Source organism: Parus major, chromosome 8 (assembly GCF_001522545.3).
Source record: "Parus major isolate Abel chromosome 8, Parus_major1.1, whole genome shotgun sequence".
Classification (NCBI taxonomy): Eukaryota; Metazoa; Chordata; class Aves; order Passeriformes; family Paridae; genus Parus; species Parus major.
In genome coordinates, this window is record NC_031777.1 from 25,720,104 (window position 1) to 25,743,630 (window position 23,527).

The 23,527-nt window shown below is 39.4% G+C and overlaps 1 protein-coding gene and 1 long non-coding RNA gene across 4 annotated transcripts; one reads left to right on the forward strand and one right to left on the reverse strand.

Annotated features, from left to right (window-relative positions):
- Positions 1–987: 987 nt before the first annotated feature.
- LOC107208153 lies at positions 988–2,698 on the reverse strand. The gene is made up of 2 exons (XR_001523108.2): positions 2,511–2,698; positions 988–1,617 (listed from the first exon to the last, which is right to left on the reverse strand). It is a non-coding gene; the product is annotated as an uncharacterized LOC107208153 (long non-coding RNA).
- Positions 2,699–2,767: 69 nt separating this feature from the next.
- On the forward strand, positions 2,768–22,789 carry ZYG11B (zyg-11 family member B, cell cycle regulator). 3 transcript variants are annotated; one of them, XM_015636205.2, is made up of 14 exons: positions 2,768–2,887; positions 8,479–8,644; positions 10,984–11,738; positions 13,787–13,927; positions 15,131–15,307; positions 15,471–15,535; positions 16,120–16,219; positions 16,303–16,353; positions 16,886–17,047; positions 17,155–17,202; positions 17,826–18,023; positions 18,119–18,171; positions 18,426–18,523; positions 20,784–22,789. In XM_015636205.2, exons 1-14 carry the CDS (start codon positions 2,885–2,887, stop codon positions 20,972–20,974), a joined length of 2,208 nt encoding a protein of 735 aa, XP_015491691.1. In that variant the 5' UTR covers positions 2,768–2,884; the 3' UTR covers positions 20,975–22,789. The 3 variants fall into 3 exon arrangements, 2 of the variants coding, with proteins under 2 accessions (XP_015491691.1, XP_015491692.1); XR_001523107.2 differs by lacking the exon at positions 20,784–22,789 and having other exon boundaries at positions 17,826–18,037; positions 18,426–18,488; XM_015636206.3 differs by lacking the exons at positions 2,768–2,887; positions 8,479–8,644; positions 10,984–11,738 and adding an exon at positions 11,765–13,179.
- The last annotated feature ends 738 nt before the right edge of the window (positions 22,790–23,527 follow it).

Below are 23,527 nucleotides of genomic sequence, written 5' to 3' on the forward strand. Positions count from 1 at the left end.
CCTCCCCTGCAGCCGCTCCTCCGGCTACTCCCCCGCCTCTTCCCCAGCCTCTCTTCGCGCACCTTCCCTTACACGTCTCTCGTTACGGCTCCTCCCATGCACTGCTCAGCGGCACGGTTCCATCCCGGGGTCACCGGGAACTCTGACGGTTCAGCAGTTTTACGCGGTAACACACTGTTAGAATTTTACTTTCAGAGTTTTTCCCCACCGGATGCGTATTCCCGAGGTCCGATTCAGCACAACCCATAAACCGAGACATGACAGTACATTAATTGCGCTCTGCATGGCCTAGGAGCAGGGCTGCTTTCCCCATTCCTCAGTCTGCCTCCTGCACGCCTTTGTCTGGATTAACAGCTCAATAATTACCGAATCCGTTTTAGAACAGGGGTGCTCCTGGGAGAGACTGCTCCCAGCTCCTTGCTGTGATACCACAAAAACTCTCACAGGCATTTTTTTAAGTACTGGAACCTGAACTGAGCAGGCAATGCTAGGGGCACTGGGAACACCCAGAGACTGGTAAGCATTTAACACACAACGAACCCTGGTTCTCCGATGATCTCAGAATCACAGAATGGATTGGGTGGGAAGGGACCTTAAATATCATCTTGTTCCATCCCCCTGCCATGGACCGGGACACCTTCCACTAGTACAGGTTGCTCAAAACCCCATCCAGCCTGGCCTTGAACAGTTCCAGGGATGGTCACTCACAACTTTATGGATTAATGTAATCTAAATGTGATAATAGAATAATTATACAAAACAGGGCACAGTATCCAAGTCCAGCAGTTCTGAGCACAAACTGATTTTTCTGTAAAGTAGCACATTAGAAATCTGTGTGTTTAATTGCTTAAAATTAATCTGAGTTTGAGTTAAAATAAATTTCAAATACAATTTGCAATATTTGCAAATGCTTTGCCCCAAATTATTTCAGTAGGATAACACCAGCTTGTTGAGTTTTTGGGATAAATAAAATGCAGTTAAATCCTGTGCAGGGACTCCTGGACAGAAGTTTTATCCTTTATTAAGGGCTAGAGCTAATTGTGACCAGCCATCACCAGCTGGACTGGCAGCAAACCCTTACAGGTGCATAGTTGAAACACCAGTTACAGCTTCTAAAGTATTTCCTTAAAACTTTTCAGACAGTTAAAAAACAGGCTTGAAGTTAAAACACATTTTCCATATGCAGCTGAAGTCTTGTTTTCAATATGTATTGACCAAAACCCACTGCCATGTGTGTGAGACTGCAGGAAAAAGATGCACATTGCTTGGCCAGTGCTGGCTGCAATCTGAGAGGGTTTCTGTGAATCTCCTTTCTGGATGGAGCCTCTAGAAGATGAGCTGCTTTTGTACCAGCAATACTGTTTCTCTGGAAATCCAGCTTTGAAAACATTTCAGTTTGCACAGGCTCAGTAGAAATTTCTTGACTTTGTTAGTTTAAGTCCTTGAAGAGTCTGGTCTTGCTGGGATTTTGTCTTTGCAGTTTCTGATGCCAATGTTGAGCCTGTGCCAACTCAACCATATGGCTGCTCCATATCAGGTGTGGAGAGGATTCCTGAGTACAGCAAAGAACAGGCACTGGGATCAGGGGGTCAGTCTGTCATTGTCTGAGCCCAGTTCCTATCATAAATTCAGAAAACAAGACATCTGGTGATAAGTCAGAGTGAATCAGTGAATTTAAAAGACATTGAAAGAACATCCTGGAAACTTGCAAAGACGTTATGAAGTGGAAGAAACACGTAATGGACTAAGAATAATAGTATGAGCTGCTTCCTCATCTAAGCTAATATCTGTGTGCATAATTATGTAAGTTGTTTCTTCTAAGCAGATTAGGTTTTTAAGTGGTTCAATTCAGAACATGAAGATTCTTAATTCTGTGCTTGTCAGGTCTTGAGCATGTAATTTATTTCTTCCATGTCAGCAGCCTAATCTAAAGAATTGGAACTATAATTGACCTTTGTTATACAGTCCTTAAACTGGTAAAACTGTGTTTCATAGTATTTATAGAATCTTTTGCCATCTTGTAAAGACCGAAACATAAATAATTTTAGAAATTGTTCCTAAGTATTTATGTGTTTTGAAAACAACAGTTATTAAAAGCTTCTGTATGTAGAATCAGCAATTCTTTTACATAAATTCTATATTCTAATTTATTTTATTTGGATACGGTACTTGTATTACTCTTTACTTTGTATCCTGAAACAAGAAGTAACTGTATTCTTCTGGCCAACAGTACACTGTACGTATTGGTTGGGAGACAGGTTTTCTTCACTACTACTGTTATCTGAAAGCTGAAATTACTTTGTATGGAATGGTTTATACTTACAGCAAAGCTTCCCTCCAAAGCAGGTGGCAAAACCTATTGTACTGGTGCAGGTTATTAATCATATTACCAGAATAAACCAGTTTGTGCAGGAAACACTTAAATTGCAGAGGACTGAGAACACGAGGCGTGAAGCTGACGCCAGCTGGTGGCTGTGGGATGTCCCCAGGGCCACAGAGCTGCTGCTCACCTGCTCCAGCCGGGCGCTCCCGGGTCCCGGCTCCACTACCGGGACAACCAGGCCGAACAAAAGGTCCCACACACTCGTAACAAGAGAGGCCGATGCGCTTTGCTGCGCAATGGCCCCTTCTTCCCACACCTGGAGCCCTAAACGCGAGTGTTAAAAGGAGCATTGAGGCTTCGCTCCCCGAGCCCGGCACGAACCTGTGCTGGCGCAGCCCCTTTAAGGGAGGCGGGTTCCCGGCCGGCTGAGGCACCATTCACTTCCAGGTCGGGGGAGTAAACACGGGGGAAGGGAGGGAGGGAAAGAAAAAAGCGAAAAGAGAAGAAGCCCAGTGACGGGACCGGCTGGCTGGGCGCTCGCCGGCGGCAGCCAGCGCCGCAATGGTGAGGGGGCGATGAGGGGATGCCGGCGGGCAGGGCGGGAGGTAGGAAGGGAAGGGGAGCAACATGTTCGCCTGCAGCCCCGGGGTGCCGGACCCGGCGCAGGTAGCGGAGGTGACCCCGGGGAAGGGGCCGCCATGGCGGCGGCGCAAGCCCGGCTGAGGGGCTCAGGCGGGGCCCCCCCTCCTCTCCCTCCCGGCGGCACCGCGGCCGGGCCGGGGCAGCCCCGCCGTTCGTTGTGTAACCGCGGCGCTGCCGCCCGTTATGTAAAAGGGCGCTCGGGACCCGGCAGACGGCAGGCTCGATCCCGGCTCGGTGTCCCAGGGAGCTGGGAGGGCGATGACGGCTGGCCCAGACCCGCCGCCCTGACCGGCCCCTCACAGCTCCGTGCGGGGCCGAGCAGCCGCAGCCGCCAGGGCGGAGCGGGGCAGAGCCCCTCGGCCGGCCGGCGTGAGGGCACAGCCCGGCACAGCTCAGCCCAGCCGCCTGTGCCTCCTCCGGCTGCCGCCTCCCCCGGCCCCCAGCAGCACCTTCCCACTGGGAACTGCTTTGTCCAGCGTCTGTCTGGAGGAAGCCGTGCCAAGGCACGGTGCGTGGGCCTCGCTGAGCTCTTGCAGCGCGGAGCTGCCAAAGGAGCAGCCTTTCCCTGCTCCAGGCAGGCCGGAGCAGAACATATGGAAGCTGTTTGGATTGCTCCTCTGCTCCAGACATGAGTGTGCATATTTGCTTTTCAAGGACTAGCAGGAGCTTCGTGGGCAGTCTTAGTCTTATCCCTTGTCATTAAAAGCCTAATTTCAGTCAATCCCCTAATAAAGTTATGTATCATTGTTATTGAAGTAGCTACATTTTGTTCCTGTTCTTCTAATCAGTGAACTAGGGTAGAATTTAATTGTTTAACTATGTACTTATGCTTAAATCTATGGCAAAGCTTCCAGTTCACGGCATTTCTATGTACCTTAGTTGCTGTGCTCACAGTGTGCTTCTCCTTAATGGCTTTTTTCTGTCTATAGTTTATATTCATTGTCCTGTGTTTATTTATAGGTAGCATTTGTATCTCTCACCTTTTGATCTTCTAGGCTAAGAAAAGCTGGGTTTATGTCCTGTTCCCAAGGTACTTTTGCTTCCCAGAGCATTCTAGTAGCTGTTACCTTTAAACTGAAATGGTGCAGGTACCTTTTGACATAAATAGCCCTGTGAGATCTCCCAAGTGCCTTGAAAGTGACTTAATCCTTCCTTCTTTTTTTATGCTTTTTTGTAGTTCAGCACACCACTCTGGTTCCAGTCTCTATAATTTCTAATTGATGAACTTGTATCTGAGGTTCTTGATGTTAATCTTGAAATAAGTGGCTTTACTATGTTATACTAATGGGGCACTATTTAATTTTAGGCCTCTTGTGATTGCTGCTTTGTATCAGTAGCAGCTTTAATCAGTATGTTCCCACTTCTTGTGCCAGAATAGTTAATGTTAAATTGGAGTTTTGAGCATAATCCTTCCTTGAGTCTGGCTAATAAATCACCTACTTCTGTTTAATTCCATTTTACTTAATTTAAATAGGATAATCATAAAGCTTTCTTAGTAGCATTAATCATGAAGCTGTTTATTTTTCACTGCCTTTCCTTTATTAGCACTCAGAAGAATTTTGATGGCTGTTTCTATTTCTTAATTGTTTTAAGAATGTTAATTTTAAGAAAGTAAGTAAAGTTTTGGAGCTGTGGAGAGGTGGAAAACAGCTGGAAAACACGGTCCAGCATCCAGCACCAAAGACTGAGGTTCTAAATTATCTCTTATTTTCCTGTTAATGTTTTGAGAGAAATGACTGCCACAAATTGACAAGTCCCTAACCCTGTGCCCATCTCGTCCTTTGGGACTTTGGAAGGAAAAGCAGGTGGGCCAGGCTTACAGAGACCTGGCATGTTTGGGGTTTTTCATACTGAGTCTGCAATTGGGTGTAAAACTTGAGGAGAAGACCATAGACATGGTTCTGTTAGAGGTGAGATTGATATTTGTCTTCCTGTGTTACATACTGGTTTATTGAGGGGGAAAAAGAACCAGCCAAAACAAAACACTACCAATGGAAAAAAAATAAATTGGGTCTTTAATGAGTCTGAGAGACAGAGCCCATGGGAACTGAATCTGTCAGGCTGGAGTTGGTAGGATCACAACCCCTGTAGTGAGAAAGGCACACACAACAGTGAAATTTAATTTTTTTTTTTTTTTTTTTTTGCAAAGCTTGATTGTAATGACTGACAGAAAACAGCAGACATACCTGTTTCTTATTTTTTTTCTAGGTATTGTTATATAAGCAGGTACTTGCCTGGTGATGCTTCCCCAAAGGAACAGGATTTTGTTTTGATACTCACATTCAACCAGTTAATCTGGGTTTATAATGTTTGGCTTAAGAGTTTCCAACTTACGGTGCTTTAATGTGTTCCCTTAAGCTCTTGCTTTTTAACTGCATTTGAAATATATATTGAATATATCTAGTGGTATTTAAAGCTGATTCATGGAATTCTCAAAAGAAAATGTGGAGGATAATGTTCTTTGGGAGAACCTTTCCAGCTGCCCTGGTTTGAGCTCGAAGTTGAACTGGTAACGTCAAGTTGAAGCAGGTTTTGCATTTCAGTTCATCACTGTATTGGATTACTGTTAGAGGCCAGTAGCCAGGCAGTTTACCCCATCCCCATGCACACTTTTGGTTTGCCTTGATTGCACTGAGCACTTAAAAAGTGTTTTTTAAAAAAAGAATTAATTAAAATAAGCCTTTAAAAGCCTATCTAAATGCAATTATTCTACTTTTTGAGCTATTCCATAAGCTAGCCAGGTTTTAGATGTGTATCATTATTCTCATAATGTATGTTTTAGTTAATGAAGGCACCCCAGCTTGCATCATGTAATGCATAGTTCTGTGGTTTGGGAAATTAATATTTATATCTGTTTCCTGGCTACTCAATTAATTTGATATAATAAAAATAACCTAAATGGAGTTAATTGAAATATCAGATAGTTATGATGACTATGAAAAAGTAAAATAGCATATTGGAAGTTCTACTCAAAAACTGCTGGGTGATGTTTATTAAATAAAAAAGATAAGTTTAAATGCTCTTCTATGTTTGACATACATTTATAGTGTCTCATTAGACAGAAAGTGATCTAAAAACAAATGCCAGGTTTGTCTTCAACCTGACATTCAAAAGCAGAGCTAGAGAAAGGAACCACTTAAATTCTGACCTTGTAAGAGCTTAAATACAACTTAATCTGGGCAATATTGTCTTGAAGTATAGTGGAGTGAGAAAAGGAATGCCTCCAGCTCACCTGAAAGGCTTCCAGAGTGCGTTTGAGCTCTTCTGTTTCAGTACCACACAGTCTAGGAAATTGTTTTTAGGATGCTTGTCAGAGGACTTTATTAGATACAGAACAAACATTTTACCTGTCTGCCCAGGGTACCTCAGGAGCCTTTGTTAGGGGTGTTTCCTCAGCCTTTTGGCAGCAAGTTGAAAAATATTACAAATGTCTCCTATAATGGGAATGAGTGGAATTAATAAAAAGGAACTGTGTTGTTTGCAAGGTAATTGATCCCTGCTTGTGGTTGTTATTCCTTGATTGTATGGATATGCCCTGCGTGAACTTCCAGAGGGATTATATAAAAAATAAACTTGCATTTCCAAAGGACAGATTGGCCACTCAGAGGTACTGGTTGAAAAAATAGTTTTCTGAGTCATATGCCAGTGGCCTATCTACAGGGCTAAAAATTCTCATTGGAGTTTGTTCACTGATACATAAAAGTGTTTCAGCTTTTCTGGCAGATAGGAAGGAACAGTTCCAGGAGGAATGAAGAGATCTAGTATTCTGGTTTTGTCATCTTTGAGCATCAAATTAGAAACACAAGATCATCTAATGGAGATGTGAATGTCTTTGCTTCAGTGGGAATGGTTTTCATACACCTTTGAGTAAAGATTCTGATTCTTGTTTCATTCATCAGCTATTGTAGAAGTCCTGGGAATAGGTATTGATTTCAGGTTTAGAAGGAAATTTTCCTATCCCATATAAAAAATGTACTATTTTAAAATAATCAGGCATCATTGCACGCTACAAAGGAACAAAAAGAAACAAAAGACATTCACAGTTCCATATTCTGTCCTTCATTTTCTTAGCCGCTTAAGATTGGAGGCAGCCAAAATTGGTGTTTTCTGGTATGGGAGCAAGTTGCATCGCAAAGTAACTCTGTTTTTATAACAATACAATGTAATAATAAAGCTTAAAAAATAATGAAACTTAAGCATTTAACAAAACTGAGTTAGAGGAATGGAAAATTGCATGTCAAAAGCTGCAGAAAGAGCTTGCATTTGAATGAATAACTTGGAGATTTTATTTCCCAAGCCTGTACTTAAGTCTTCAGGAGCTATTAAACTGCAGTCTCTAATTGTTGTCAATATGTGATTCATTAAAGATAGACTCCATTCCATCTTTGCACTAATGTGGTACCTCCCAGTCCTCAAATATGTGCACCTTATTTTAGAAGACTTATCTCTGTGAACTTATTTATATTTCTTCTCTATAACCTTTTACATATTTCAGTACTCCTGTGATCAGCATATTAGGCAAGTGAAGCAACAGAAGTTAAATGAGCTGAGAAAGAAAGGTGAAATTATCCAGAACTTTCTGTATAAAAGGGAAGCTACTATTTTTCCCACAGATGAGATCTGGCAACAGTTGATGCTGTTATTTTCAATATTGTCTGGGGGAGTATGTACCAGTCACTCGGCCTTCTTTTGTGTGGTGCTGGGGATGATTCACAGTGCTGAGAGTCATTCTTTATGTTGATTAATCTGTGTAGCTGAAAACAGTAGGTTATTATTAGACATGAAAAAAAAAAACCTTAGAGATTTTCATGTATCAGTGTCCAATCTCAAACTGTGGGGGAAAAGATCAGGTTTATATTCTCCCTTGTCCTTTGTACCCAGACCTCTGCTATAGATGATTTCCAGGTGCAGCATGCCTGGAAAGAGGAAAATGATTACTATAATAGATATTAGTTTATTGCTGCACAAAATTTGAAATTAACCCAGGTCTTTTTGTGTTTTCTTTTTTGATGTGAAGCTGTAGCTGCCCTTTTCAGTATCAAAAATTGCTCTTATATATGCAATTTATCTGCAGTATCTGCATTTCTTATGTAGGCTGGTAGTAGACTTCTAATATGCATTGACTTAAATGCTTAAAAAAAATATTTAAAATCAAGAAGTATAATTTGTTTTTAAATCTTCTTTCAGTCTGTCTTGATTGATTAATTCCCAGTAGACTTCATAAATTAAAATTATTTTTCAGCAATTGTTTTTTTTTCCTTTGGGAACGAAAGTAGCATTTGAAGCACAGCAGACGTGACTGGATGTGGTTCTGGGGGTGACTGGGGAAGAAGGAGGCTCTCATTGGTTTGGCCAGTTGTTTGTTGTGTGACCTGACTTAGTGTAGCTCTGAGGGAGACATCTCCTCTTGTAATATTTGCCAGACTAACAAAAAAGACATTATAGAATAATGGAAGGTTCATAGAATGACATGACTAAATCTCCTTTGTTTCATTGTTTTTTGCACATGACAGGAGGAAGCTTCTCCATATTCTTTACTTGATATCTGTTTGAATTTCCTGACTGCCAACCTAGAGAAGTTCTGCACAGAAAGGCAAGATGGAACATTTTGCTTGCAGGAGCCAGGAATGTTCCCTCAAGAAGTGGCTGATCGACTGCTGCAGACGATGGCATTTCATGGTAAAAACAATCATTTGTGGGTCAGTGGTGAAAATACTCCACTGGAATGTGACATTGCAGTTCTGCTATATTTTCTAGTAGAATCTGCTGCTGCAGCTGTTAAAACTGTGTTCTGTAATCCCTTAATAGAGAATTTGTGTTATTTTTGCTTTACACAGCTTCAGCTGACCTTTGCATTGTCACATAGATCTAAATAGAAAGTTCTTGGTCTTGGTTTATGATTTTAATTTTCCTTAACTTGAACATTCTTCAGTCTTCTTTCAATCACTTCAGAAAAAAAAGATTCTACTGCTTCTAGCAGCAATACCTCTTGAAGAGCATTTGATTTTTTTTTTTCACTGTATGCCCCTGCAATTAAGCTAGAAAATAAGCTTGTGATTCATTAAAACAGTTTCTTATGTCTCTTAACACTTTTATGGACATGAAATTATTTGTTTCAGACCACGCAGTTTTAGAGTGGTATAAACACCTTATGGTATTCTTACGTTTTGTGTTCTGGGTTGCTGGTTCTCTGTCAGCATGTTTCTGAGGAGAGGGCTGCCCTCTTGGTTGCTTGCTTTAAGCATGATAAAATTTATCTAATAAAACTTATCATGAAAAAGTAAAGGTATAAATTGTGCTAGAAAAGAGATAAGAAGCCCCTTCCTTGAGATCCTGGACACTTTTGTTAAAAAATGAGACATGACACTAGAAAAATTACTGTAAACAGACCAAACACCCTATCCTACAGGTGCAGATTTTATTTGGGTCTTACTGGGCAAGTATTGGTGTTCTGGTTTTTTTCAAGGTGTTCTGGTTAGAAGGAACAGAAGGAATGGTCGTAAAAAAGACAAACTCAAAAAAAAAAAAAAATACACTTTCTGATAAGGAGTTACTTAGTGTAGTCCCAAGAAGTCAGATTCAAGGAAACTGAATTACCAGAAACTTATTACTGGTGCTGGCAGTGGTGAAGACACTTCCAGACACCAAAATGTCACAAACAAAGAGAATGGCAGATGGAAAAAAGTGTGTGACAGGTAAACATGGAGTGGCTAAGGCAGGCCAGTGAGAGAGCTTGGTCCTTAAATGAAGAGATAAGCAAAAATTAAGAAATAATTTATTGACACTTTAACCAAACTAAATTAGATTTACTGCTTTTACTTCTGTTCCATATCAGTTGTTTCATCCCATATTTTTGCTTTCCCTGCAAAAGAGGAAAGTAATGGTCAGAAATGCCTGAACCATTTGCTCCCTAGAAAGGTCAGCAAATCTTTATTATAATTTACCTTTGTCCAGAGGCAATTACTAGCCCATGACTTAAATCCAGACTGTAGTGGCAGTGATGTTATTCAAATATATTGCATTTTTCTTTCATTTTCTTTGCTAAGTAGGTATGAAGTCAGGAGATTAAAAACTAGGAGTTTTCACATCTATAACCCTGTAGGGGCAAAACTAGGACATGTTCTTCCTACTGCTTTTGTGTGGATGCTTGTGCAACTGTACCTTTCACATGGCTTTTTGTAATCCTTCTGTTGATAAGATACCAAGATTTTATATTTGTATATTCAATGCATTTTTGATAATTCCATGCAGGGCACTTAATGTATTTTTTTCAGTTAGGATGTTGCCAGTGTCTTGCAAGAAAAGGCTACTTTATACAGAGTAAAAAGATACTAAACAAGATTGTTGCTTTTTCTTTTTTCTTTTCAGTCTTTTTCTCCTTCCCACCCTTTCCTTGCCCTCCTCTTTCTATTCTTTGAATCACTTTTTAGGTTTCTTTCTCACATTCAGCTTGTTTCTGAGCAACACTCCTACCTTCTTCATATAGAACTTAATTAGCTTAATTTAGTATCGATCCTACTTATGAATTCAATCAAATGCTAGATTATGTAGTTAAAGCAAGATGAGAACAGGTCATTGATAGGTTGTACAATCTTGAGGTTAATGGAACTGTGACCAGAGGAGAACTACACTCAGAAATTTTGAAATTCTGTTTTTGACATGCTTCCATCCAGTTCAGTGAGAAAAATACAGCAAATGAGGGCAGCAGTCTGATTGGTTTTGAATCATACCCATATTTTATTTATTGTGTGTTCCATTTTCTGAACCAATCAGGTAACATGAATTTACTGCTTCTTATTTATCTGTTCTATTCTTAAACCTGGAATTTTCCAAACATGGCATCATAATGTTCAAAGCAAAAACTCAAACGTGTGATTTTGCTATCAGTAGTGTAATGATCCAAGGCAAACTACTTTGTAATTAATTTTCTCTTCCAACACTTTGTGCCCTTTGGGTTCTTAATGTCAAGGTGGTGGTGTGTAACACTGGAGCCAAGCACTGATGCTGTTTTCCCACAGGGCTTCTGAACGATGGGACCGTGGGCATCTTCCGAGGCAACCAGATGCGCTTGAAGCGCGCCTGTATCCGCAAAGCCAAAATCTCAGCCGTGGCTTTCCGCAAAGCCTTCTGCCATCACAAGCTGGTGGAGCTGGATGCCACGGGGGTGAATGCAGACATAACAATCACAGACATTATCAGTGGACTGGGCAGCAATAAGTGGATCCAGCAGAATCTGCAGTGCCTGGTGCTGAACTCACTGACTCTCTCCCTGGAAGACCCTTACGAGAGGTGTTTCAGTCAGCTGTCCGGGCTCCGCGCGTTGAGCATCACCAACGTGCTATTCTACAACGAGGACTTGGCAGATGTTGCTTCACTTCCCAGGTTGGAAAGTCTGGATATATCCAACACCTCTGTCACTGACATAACAGCACTCCTCACCTGCAAAGACCGGCTCAAGTCTTTGACCATGCACCACCTGAAATGCTTGAAAATGACCACAACCCAGATTCTGGATGTTATAAGAGAACTAAAATACCTGAACCACCTTGATATTTCGGACGACAAACAGTTCACGTCGGACATAGCTCTTCGTTTACTGGAACAGAAAGATATCTTGCCTAACCTTGTGTCTTTGGACATTTCTGGAAGAAAACATGTCACAGATAAAGCTGTACAAGCATTCGTTCTGCAGCGGCCCACAATGCAGTTTGTAGGACTGCTAGCTACTGACGCCGGCTACTCAGAGTTCCTAACAGGAGAAGGAAACCTGAAGGTTAAGTGGGGGAATTAATTTCACTGAAAATTACAATGTGCAGGGAAAATAGACTTAATTGTAACAAATGTATGTGTGTGTTTCAATAGGAGGCTGTAGGTTCATTTTTTTTGACTGTTAATTATAATTACTGGCTTTAGGTGAAATTCCTACTAAAATTTGACACAAACTGCTAGATTTACATAATACTGTATATATACATATACTTGTAAGTGCCATCTGTTTTCTGTGCCTTTTCAGTGAACCTTAGATCCTGATTTACCAAGTCTAAGAGAGCTGAACTTTGTCTGGTCTGAAGTCACTTAGTGGGATAATATTCTCTGTATTCCAGACAGTATCTGGCATAAGTCAGCAATGTGTAAGGGGTGGAGGTAGAATTTGCATAAGCTTTGAGCAGTTCATGATTAACACAGCAGATACAATAAAGCTGAATAACTCAGTTGCTGTTATATTCCATCACCACTGATATTTCCTCTTACAGTATTTCTACCCATCTTGCAAGGTATTCTGGTGATGAAAGCAACACCTAAGAAGCAATAACTAAGGATGAAAGATTTCCTCTTCTTGAGAAAATCCTCAGTTACTTAGCCCCTTAGGATGAGATGATGTTTTCTGCAGTGCATTTATTTATTTAATTTTTAGAGCCAGGCAACAAGACAAAGACATGGTTCCCTGTTTTGTAGAATCTGAATGCAGTTATTGGAGAATGAGCAGGTCAGAATTAATTTTTTTAAAAGTTGTTTTATACATTTCAGTGGTATATCATCTTTGACACTGAGTTTTCTGCTGTGTTTTGAGGATGATGGAACCTGTAGAAGGAATGAGGAAGAGAGCCTAATGTGTCCATAGTTTAGTCTGCCCTGTGCAAGTTTAACTTCCCACTTGAGTTTTAAATTTCAGAATGCTCTTGTTATAGGCAAGTGGAGAAACACACCTACACAATTTTGTGGGTTTTATCCCTGAAACATTTGACAGCTGTTAAGGGCCAGGTCTCTTGTGTACTTAGTTGTCACAGCTGATAGGGGAAGTGTCTGAATGTTGAAATGCGTGGTTGGAGAAAGCAAGTTCCCCTTTGGTGTGATGATATCCAGCATCAGGAGGTTATACCTCATGTTTGGTATAAAATAATACAATGTAATCCTTGCTGTTCAGAATACTTGCTTCATAGAACTATCTGTGCCATGAAAAGGCAGGAGGGAAGAAGGTTCTAGTAATATGAAAGTCTCAGTGATCTTGTGGCATTGTGGTTAGCAAAATGCAGTTTGCATTCCTTTTTTTTTTAAGGCATAGTTGTCAAGAAGAGATTGTAGGCTATAATTGATTTTATTTCCTTTTTTTTTGGTGACCTAAATTCATTAGTAACTCTGCTGAAATATTCAACTGCTTAGTCTAGATACTGCTAAAGAGTAAACAAGACACAGAACTCATGGAAACAGCAGAGGTAAAATATTGCTCTCTTTACAGCAGCCCTGTGAAATTTGATTATGAACACTAGGCAGATATTATAGTTGAGAACATGAAACTAAGTGGAAATTATTCATGTAGGGTATAATTGGCTGTACAACATGTCATTAAACAGGGTTGCCCTGTTCTAATCAGTAGAGAATATAAAACAAAATCCAAGATGCAATCAGTTTTTTCAAGGCTGTAATATATTCCTGATCTCAGAAGTTTCAATAAATATGCCTGTATACAATACAGGATGCACAGAATGTGACACTTTATGAATATTTTACTTTTTTTGTATGTGCCGTGTTAAGTAGAACAAGTTGTGCGTGCTTCCCTAAGAATTTTAAAAAACAGTGATTGCAGCAATGATTCATTAAATAAAAGAACTGAGGAAAAAACCATCTTCAGTTATACAACTTACAGTTATAAACAGAGAAAATATCATTAAATGGAAACTGGAGCAGGCTGGAAATCATTTACTTACTGAAGGACTTGGCCAAATCACTGCCTTTGAAACTGCAGCTTTGCATTTTTTGAGAAGAAAATTTTGAAAGTAAAATGTTGACATCTTGAACTAAAGATTATTTCTGTGTTCACAGGTGTCAGGAGAAGCAAATGAAACTCAGATTTCGGAAGCACTGAAGCGTTACAGTGAACGGGCCTTCTTTGTGAGAGAAGCACTCTTTCATTTATTCAGCCTGACACATGTAATGGAAAAAACTAAACCTGAAATTTTAAAGGTAAAATAATAGTTTTGATGGTTCTCATGTGTTCTTCCTGAGCTCATCCCCAAAACCCGGGTATAAGTTAGTTTATAAGCTTCTACCTTTTTGTTTGTGTTTTTTTAAGATTAAAATCGTTATGTTAAATAAAAATAAAGAACTATTTAAACAAGAGTGATGTAGAAGATGCCCTGTAATGTTTTATATTAGGTAAAATGGTTCTGTACTAACGTAAATTATCTAAATTTAGTAACATATTAATTAATTTTGTCACATAACTTTGAATATGATATGAAATATTCTTCAGATTCTGAATTCTGTCATTAGATCATATCTGTTGAGGTTCTAAGCAAAGGTCTGTCTACTCTTATTCAGCAGACATAACAGTGCCTTCTGCTGATGCTCACAAAACAGTAATAATAAGAATTCAGTGACAGTTTCTCTACTGTCACCCTCCGGTGTGGTAATGAGTGAATGGATATTGTTAGTGTTCTGCAGGGGGCTGAAAATGGAGCCCAGAAACTTCCTTAGAAATCCACTCTAGGCATTGGCTTTCCATGTCTAGAACATCAGAGATGGTTTAAGTTTTGTAGGAATCCTAAAAAGATGCACCAGTGGGACACATTTTTCTTATTCTCTTTAATATTGAACAAGTCACCTTAAATTTATTGCCATCAATATCAAAAAGAGTTTGACAGTTAATTATCAACAAGAAAAATGCTATTATTAGGTGAGATCAGAATCAACATATGTAGCCAAAACCATTCAGGAATAAGCTGCAAAAAATCCCTCCTGACGTAGCAGCTCAGGATGGGATTTGAAATGGCTCATCACCAAACAAGGCACTACATCATTATCATTGCACTGCAGAAATTCTGTCCCACTTTATTCATCTCTGAAAGGGTTTGGTGATTTTATCCCAGCCTGGCTCTTTCTAGGAATTTCTTGCAATCTGTGCAGCCTCTTCTTTGAGAGGTTGCTACAAGCTGTGCAAAAGGACTTGGAGCAGTAGAAGTTGCCAGGTTTGATTCGCTGAGCAGAAGGAAATGTTATTCCTTGAGTATTAAAATCACACCAGATGGATTTCTCACTCGAGTACAAGGGAGGCAGAAATTGGGTGCTGTGAGTCATTGTTGTGGCCTCGAGCAGGAGGCAGATTGTTCTTGGGGTCTGTGTGCAAACGTGTGAGCAGCTAACGTGGGCCAAACTGTTGTGCTGCAGCTGGTGGTGATCGGCATGAGGAACCACCCCCTGAACCTGCCCGTGCAGCTGGCGGCGAGCGCCTGCGTCTTCAACCTCACCAAGCAGGACCTGGCGGCCGGGATGCCCGTGCGGCTCCTGGCAGACGTCACTCACCTGCTCCTCAAGGCCATGGAGCACTTCCCAAACCACCAGCAGGTACAAGGCAAAGCTTCTCTGCCTTCTGTGGCATTCTCTGTCTTGTGGGCCTTAACAAAAGGTTTCTCCACATCTCAGGACCTCATAGAAATATGTTCATAGCAAGAAAGTATTCTGAAAGTTGTATGTTTCTAATGAAGCAATTATTTTTAATTTCTCACAGCTGCAAAAGAATTGCCTTCTTTCACTATGCAGTGACAGAATCCTCCAGGATGTCCCATTTAACAGGCAAGTCAGTTTAGATGTCAGTTGAAATGAGTTGTAGCTTTGCAGAATATTTTTCTTCAGAAGCTTTTGTTTCTGGCCCCAGTTTTGTTCAGTTTAAATCATTCCAGTGTGCTGAATTTATCTGGCCTATATTGTTTTAGGTGTGTTGACCCAAATATATACCATTGAGTATTGGTCTGAAAAAATCCTTTGCTATACAGTTTTTTTTTTTACTTCACCTGGATAGGTCTATCCAGGTGTTCCATGTAACAGAAGTCAGCATTTCTCTGGGGTTGCTTTTTGCAGACATTTTTCTACTCAAATGTTTTGTTCAAATACTTTGAAGTGTGATGGCCTGATGTTTCAGGAGATTGTACCAAATTTTTCTTCCTTCCTTGGGAGCAATTCCTGTGCACTTTGATACATAATTAGAAATAAGAGAACCTAAGCCAACAGCTTGACAGAGGCTCCTACAATACCTGCAATTTCACTGTGTCTTTCTATTTTGTATGGTATGAAGAATACTTCTTCTGTTGTTTGTGTACATCTTTCTTTTATTAAGACTTATAAGACTTACAAAAATTAATTTTATTTTTAACTTCCAGGTTTGAAGCAGCCAAACTTGTTATGCAGTGGCTGTGTAATCACGAGGATCAAAACATGCAAAGGATGGCTGTAGCCATAATTTCCATTCTTGCTGCAAAGGTATGGATTTAAGCTTTGAGATGATAGGATAATATTTCTAAAGTAAAAAAAAAAAAAGTTGATCTGCTTTTGTTTGTTCCCAGCTTTCAACAGAGCAAACAGCTCAACTCGGTGCAGAACTCTTCATTGTTAGGGTAAGTCTGATGCCTTCCTGCCATCCAGTCTGTTCCAGCTGTTCCTACTAACAGTGTTCCTGAAGATACAAAGTAAACATAAGGAGATAAAATTCTAACATATTAGCATGTATTCATGTGAAAATTGGTTAGAAGGTAAGCTCAAGTGGAGAAACTTAACACAATTACTGCAAAGTAATACAGCAAGACATATCTTGATTTGTAATTCATTGTTTAAGGTGCTCAAAATGAGAATATTTGAAGTAAATACTGCTGTAAAGGTTGCAAGTTTTGTGGATGGCTTTGTGCCATCTGTGATAGCCCTACACATGTAATTACTGTGGAAAAAAAGGAATTCCTTTAGCAGGCAACTATATTCAGAGGGGAGGTAAAAAGTTTAATAGCTGGTTTATTTTGTATAGTTTGACTCTAAACAAGTATATCTTTACTCTGTATATAAATGACAGCTATGCATTGCCCAGTTAGTGTAGAAAAAGCAGAGGAGTTAATAGGTATATTGATATTTTGATGTTTGTATGTTTTTTTCCCCCAGCAACTTCTACAAATAGTTAAACAGAAAACAAATCAGAATCTTGTAGATACCACCCTCAAGTTCACACTGAGTGCACTTTGGAACCTCACAGATGAATCTCCAACAACGTGTCGGCACTTTATTGAAAACCAAGGGCTAGAACTTTTCATGAGAGTCTTAGAGGTGAGATGGGGAGGCTTGGTGGTGGATTTTCAACACTGGTTTTTAATTAAAGCTTTTTCAATTGTTAGCATAAACGTTTACCTTTTGTTTATTTCTTTTATCCACAGTCTTTTCCATCTGAATCATCCATCCAACAGAAAGTTCTTGGACTTCTGGTGAGATGAAAAAGGAAAAAAAAAGTCTAAAATATGTACTTTAAAAAATTTATTTTGACAGGCTTTTTTTTACCCTATCTTAATCTGAAAAAATATTTTTTCATGTCCTAATATTTTTTACATTCTTCTTTAATTCTTATAATGTATATATTCACAATTGACATGTTTTTGGACTGTTCCATGTTTCTTCAAAAGTTACATTGAAATTGATGGTTATAGGAAATAAAAAGAGCTTTTAATATAGGAGAGTGAGGCTTCACATGAGTCCAAATGCAAAAAGTAGGTTGAAAGTCAGTGGAATGCAGAATTTTGCACTGCTGAAATTATTTTCAATTGAACTTGAGAATGTTAAAAACAGCCTTTGATTTAGTGTAATTTGCATGTTAATGGAATAAAATCACTTAGGAGAAAACCTCTATGTTTTGAAGCAAATTCCTGCATAGACTGGAAAAATCTCCCAAAGCAAAAGTAGTATTTTGGCATGTGGTGGTCGCTTGGATGTACAGAGATCTCATCTGAATGTTTATCTGTGCCTACTCACACAATATAGTTCATCTCCCTCACACATTCTTCTTTCTGTTGACATTTTCTCTTTTTTTTTATTATTTATCTCCCCATTCCAGAATAACATAGCTGAAGTTAAAGAACTCCATTCTGAATTAATGTGGAAGGATTTCATAGACCACATCAGTAAATTGTTGCACAGTGTGGAGGTGGAAGTCAGCTACTTTGCAGCAGGGATTATTGCTCATCTGATATCTCGAGGAGAGCAGGCCTGGACATTAAGTCGCAGCCAGAGGACATCTCTCCTTGAACAGCTGGTACAGAAATGATGGTGAATTTTATCACAGTCTTCTCTATTTTTTTTTCAATGTTTGTATTTAACAGTCAATGTTCTTGGTTCTGTATTTTACAGCATGCTGCCATTTTGAATTGGCCAACCCCAGAATGTGAGATGGTGGCATACAGGTAACTATTGTTTTATCTTATGGTCAAGAGTTTGGGGGGAAAAAAATAAATAAAACCATACCACATGTCTGCTATTTCTGATATTTGCAGGTAGTTGTCTTAAATGAATGTTAGATGCAGCAGACCAGCCTCTTAATGTTTATCAATGTCTCCTGTAGTTAACATATGGCTGAATGAGCAGACTTACTCTGAAGTAATAGTACCTAGTAATAAAGCAAGTAACTGTTTCTCTTCTCTTTTTTTTTTTTTAATAGGTCTTTCAATCCATTTTTTCCACTGCTTGGCTGTTTCATGACACCTGGTGTCCAGTTATGGGCAGTGTGGGCCATGCAGCACGTCTGCAGCAAAAATCGTATGTATTGAGAGAACATTACACTTAAAATTCTTATTTTTTGGTATGTTATTCACTAGCATGAAGTTGGAAAAATAAGTATTTCTTGGGTATTCATTCCTAATCCTCTGGAGAAACTACATTTGGGGCTTGACTAAATGGGGCAGAAAAAGAGTAGTAAAAGTTCCTTACATCTCTTCTATTAACTGAAATTTTACTGTTAGATGCATAGTATTAATTCCAAAATGTGGATTTGTTAAGATTTAACTACATTTTTTGCTTACACATGTGTTTTTATTCAAATAAAATAGGCAAATATTAATGCTGGGCAACAAATTTCTTTTAAGTTAAGAGCAATGACCATAGCAGGTAGCAGTGTCTTGCTGTGGGAACAGAAGTTATAGGTAGTCGTCATCTCTAATTGGCTTTTTGCAGTAACCTGCTGTGACATAAATGTCACTTTCTTAATCTCTATTTCCCATCTGCAAAATGATTTGATAGCATTTGATGTAATGCACAAGTGTTGGGAAAAGGAACTAAATCCCCCAACCATACCTAAATGCAGGAGGGGACAAACCTTGCTCTTAATTTTTTTTTTTGTTTTTTTTTAACAGAATTTTTTGGCATGAATAGATCTATATAAAGCAGATTCCTTCTAAAGTATTTGAAGTGTTTTCTGTGCCAGTTTTTAATCTCCTTGATGGCTGCATATCTAGGCTTGTTTATCCCTGTCCCATAAATCACTATTGCTGCAGTGATAAGGAATCTATTCAGGACCAACCAATAGCATGACATAATATATAACTGCACAGAGAATACTGTTTTGCTGCCCTGCATAGAGCTCATAAATATAATGAGCCTCTGTTCCCAGGGTACTGTGCAGAAATCTGTGAGGTTTTTCACGTTGAAGTCAGACTCTTCTGACAGAGTTGTTTTACTGATCAGATCTGGGTAACAGATTTTAAATAAGGCCCTGTAATTTCTCATTGTGTCTCAGTCCTGTTAACTTTGTGTTGTCCTATTTGTTCTATTTATTTTTAGTATTATGTCTGTCCTCACCTCTGAGCTTTTAACATGCTACTGAGGTTTGTATTGGCCTACTCCTGATTTGAGACCGAGACAGAATTCCTTTAGTTCTGATGGTAGTTGATGGCAGAAGCTTCTGGACAAAGTTGCAGAAAACCCAAATGTTTAGTAGCAAATATAATAACCTACTCTGGAGGAAAATTTGTTTAATTCTGAAATAAGGAGTTGTATTTAGGGGGGAAATCTTCAGCTTTTGGTGCTTTGTACCAAGAAAGCTTTTAGTAGTCATGGAGAGGAGATGCTTTTTATTTTGACCTTCTCTTATAGATGACAGTGTAAAGTAGTCTGGAAGTAATTGGTTTTTTGGTATTTTTTTTTCTTCTGCTGCTGTTTGTGTCATAGTGACCTCAGTGAGGTAACCTAGCTGAAATATTTAGTAGCACCACAGTAAATGTGATCCCCAGCGAAATGCTCAACATCAGCATTAAAACAAGTCTGGTGTTGCATCACTGAGATGAATGGTGAAATTGGGCCCATCTGAGGTAATGCCCTGTGGATTGCATTACAGTCATCCTGACCTTTCCATAACAACTTCTGGAGCTTGCACATTACATTCACCCTACAGCTCTTTTTATAGCTGTTCCCTGCTCTTAATAATGCTGCAGCTGATGGGGGTGTGATTTCAACTTAGTAAATTCCAGAATGTAAGTGGAAAAAACCCTGGAAAGGTACTTGTAGAAACTTAAAACTAATGAGAGGCTACCATCAATACATTTAGTAAACTATTGGAAGGAACTAGTTTGTATTCACTCTCCAAGCCTGGACAGATGATGTGGTATATCTGATATAGTTTTTTGGTAACTGTTCCGTACTGAGATTTTTGGGAAAAGGGCTATTACTACCTAGAGTGATAGAAACTATAGTGCTTTGGATTCCCATTTCTTCTGGATTTTTTATGTGCACTTTAAATGCCTGTAGAGGAGGTGGGAGGAAGAGAATGCTGTGCATATCACAGGGCACTTTCCAGTCAGCTGAGACGGACTGGTAAGAGACCTGATTACAGCTGGAGTCCTGTCCAAATAACTCTGTTGTGTTGTCACTTGTTATAGTATTCATGCACTTCTGTGGACACTTTAGGGAGTGTCTTAAATACTGCCTGGAGACAAAAGTGGATTTGAATCAGTGTTTACAAGTATCTGCTACCTTTACCCTAGATAATTCTGGTTTTAATTCCCTCTATATATTTCTATTACAGCTGCCAGATACTGCAGCATGTTAATTGAAGAAGGTGGTTTGCAGCATTTGTACAACATCAAGGAAAATGTCCACACTGATCCCCATGTCCAAAGGATTGCTGTTGCCATCCTGGATAGTTTAGAAAAACACATTATGCGCCATGGGAGACCACCACCGTGTAGAAAACAGCAACAAACCAAACCAAACTGAAAGCTGCAGGTAGAGGAGTGTAAAGTATTGTCTCTGTAATAATCCTCTCTGATATGTGTGTAGCTGGAGTAACTTATAATATATTGGTCACCATTAAAGTGATTTGCTGGTAACTGTGGTACCCAAGCCATGTGTGGTAACCTTGCTGAACGTCACCTTAATGGCAACCTCGTACACAACTTGTAAAGGGTCACAGCTTGAGCTGGTCATGCCTGTAGGGTTAGTGCTGGCTACCAGGAGATGGGACTTGTACAGATCAATTTGCACAGCTGGTAAGAAGACTTCAAGGAGTATCTTGTTTTGTGACTTCTGGGAGAAAAGGCTATTCCATCCTTGTGATTGTTCATAACACTGTTCACCAGTTTGGTGTTTGAATAAAACTGTGTGTGATTGTGAGATCAACACTTACAGACTAAAACAAAAGTCCATGCATGCAGGTGACAGAGAGACTTGTAACTAAGGCGACCAAAATGTCCACTGTCTCATAACCCTTCTAGACACAAATGGAGTCTTCATCTTCCTTTTCCTTTTGCCTGCAGACCATGTTCTTTTGTTTTCCTTACTGCTGGGATGATGCCTTTTTATAGTTCATTTCTCCAGAGTCCTCTATGCTCCTGTCAAGGTGGGGACCAGCATCACATTCAGGGAAAGGGGAAACCCACTGAAGTAAAGCAGTAAAAACAGAACTAAAATGAGACAGTACTAAAAGGATGTCTGAGAATTTGAATTTTATAACAAGAACGGGGTTTTGTTGTGTGACTACTTCTGGTTGTGTGTGGTATCTTTCTTTTGTTTTTGGAATACTGATGGGGATAGGAGAAGGCTCATAAGAGCAAAATAACTGACATGACTTCATCGTGGAGGGGGTTGCATGTACTCATAGAAGGCTGGGATATTTGGTCACCTTATTTATAAGAGACTAATGATTGCTCTTATTTTCTGTAAATATTCTGTCAGTATTGTGCAGTGAATTATATTTCCAAGCCATCACAGTGAGTGCAAAATATCGCCCAATGTTCTGTGTAAGCCCTTGTGTCAGTTGCATTGTTTTGTGGAGTGTGAAATTTTACATAAAGATGCTAATTGTAACAACTTATTTCTTTCTTGGTTACCTTTGGGTGTCAAACCATGTGTTGAATGAAACATATTGCACAGTGTACAGATGCCTGATACAATGCAAGCGATGGAAGCAAACTGCATGTCCATTCAAATTCAATTTAATTTCAGGTGTTGTTTTTGTTTATCTGCTTAGTCTCCATATTTCCATGGCAACTGATTGATATTCAGAGACTCTTCTGTAAATATTGGGTAATTGAATTTAAAAAGAAAACTTATGTTTGGTAGCTTACTAGCAGAAATGGCTTCTTCATGATGACCATATTTTACTATTTTTAATCCTTTCCCTCCCAACTCTCATCCATGACATGAAAACACCACCTCTAATCTTCAATAACCTAATTAATATGTATTTCAGTGACTTCAAAAGGTACTGATCCAGTAATTTAATCAGTGTTGTGTAATTGTTTTTTGTACAAGAGTATAATTTTGGCTGGCATCATTTTCATCTGTGGATCTGGTTATATAAAGTTTTCTCAATTCCAACAGAAATTCAGCTGGCTGTAGCTTTGAATTATGAAGGTGGTTTAAAAATTAAGAACAGCCTACAGGCTTTGACACACCACCCTTCTAAGATGTCTGCTATGGAATTTCCATTACATGAAAAGGAACACAAAACTTGTCAAAATTGGTGTCAATAGAATGAATATAAATCAATTGCTACAAGATTTTAAAATAAAGATGACAACTCTCCTCACAGTGCCGTCTTTTCCTAATGACAGGAGAATTTGCTGAAGCAACTTAACTGAAAAAAAAATAAATTACTCCTCCATGCAGCACAGAATGCAAGGATGATGTTGGCATCAGGTCACATCTCTGAGAGACATGTCACTTCATGAAGTTCTGCAACCAGCAAGCAGGGGGATGCTAAATACCCATTTTCTTTTGCTCCCACACTTCAGGCAGTGAGCTGAATTCTCTCAAGCTGAAAACTGCATGCCTACAAAGTATAAATGCACTGTATCTAATTGTATATGTCACTTATAGAAAGGTCTCTTCACACTCCTGTGCAACTTCAGGAGTTTCTGCCAGGAAAGAATAATTCTGGAATCAACTTGTAAGCTTTGTGTTCCACCTGTAGCATTTGCCATCTTTTGTGAAGGCTGAAAATCCTGACTCTGCTTTACCTTTATAGATCTTCACTTTGAAAATTTGTATGTGTATAATTTGGTAAGGTTCCCACACACTTTTGGCAAAAGTGAAACTGTGGTTTCCTTTGATACTATCATAGCATGAAGTTCCAATGTGGTAAGCCACATCTTATTTTGATAAGGTATAAATCATTTCCTAAAACTACATACGCTGATTAATTCACTTAAGCTTGAAAGCCCCAGTAAGGGGGAAGTAAGAAGCTGTAGAGTTAAATTGTGTGGCACATTTTAGTGCTGGAGAAACTCAAACCATAGGGAGAAAATAACCTCCACTTCCAGTCAGCCA

Coding starts and splice junctions, on each gene's coding strand:
- ZYG11B (XM_015636205.2), top strand. Junction 16,220..16,302: donor TTTCCATTCTTGCTGCAAAG/GTATGGATTTAA, acceptor GTTTGTTCCCAG/CTTTCAACAGAGCAAACAGC. Junction 18,024..18,118: donor CATCTCTCCTTGAACAGCTG/GTACAGAAATGA, acceptor TGTATTTTACAG/CATGCTGCCATTTTGAATTG.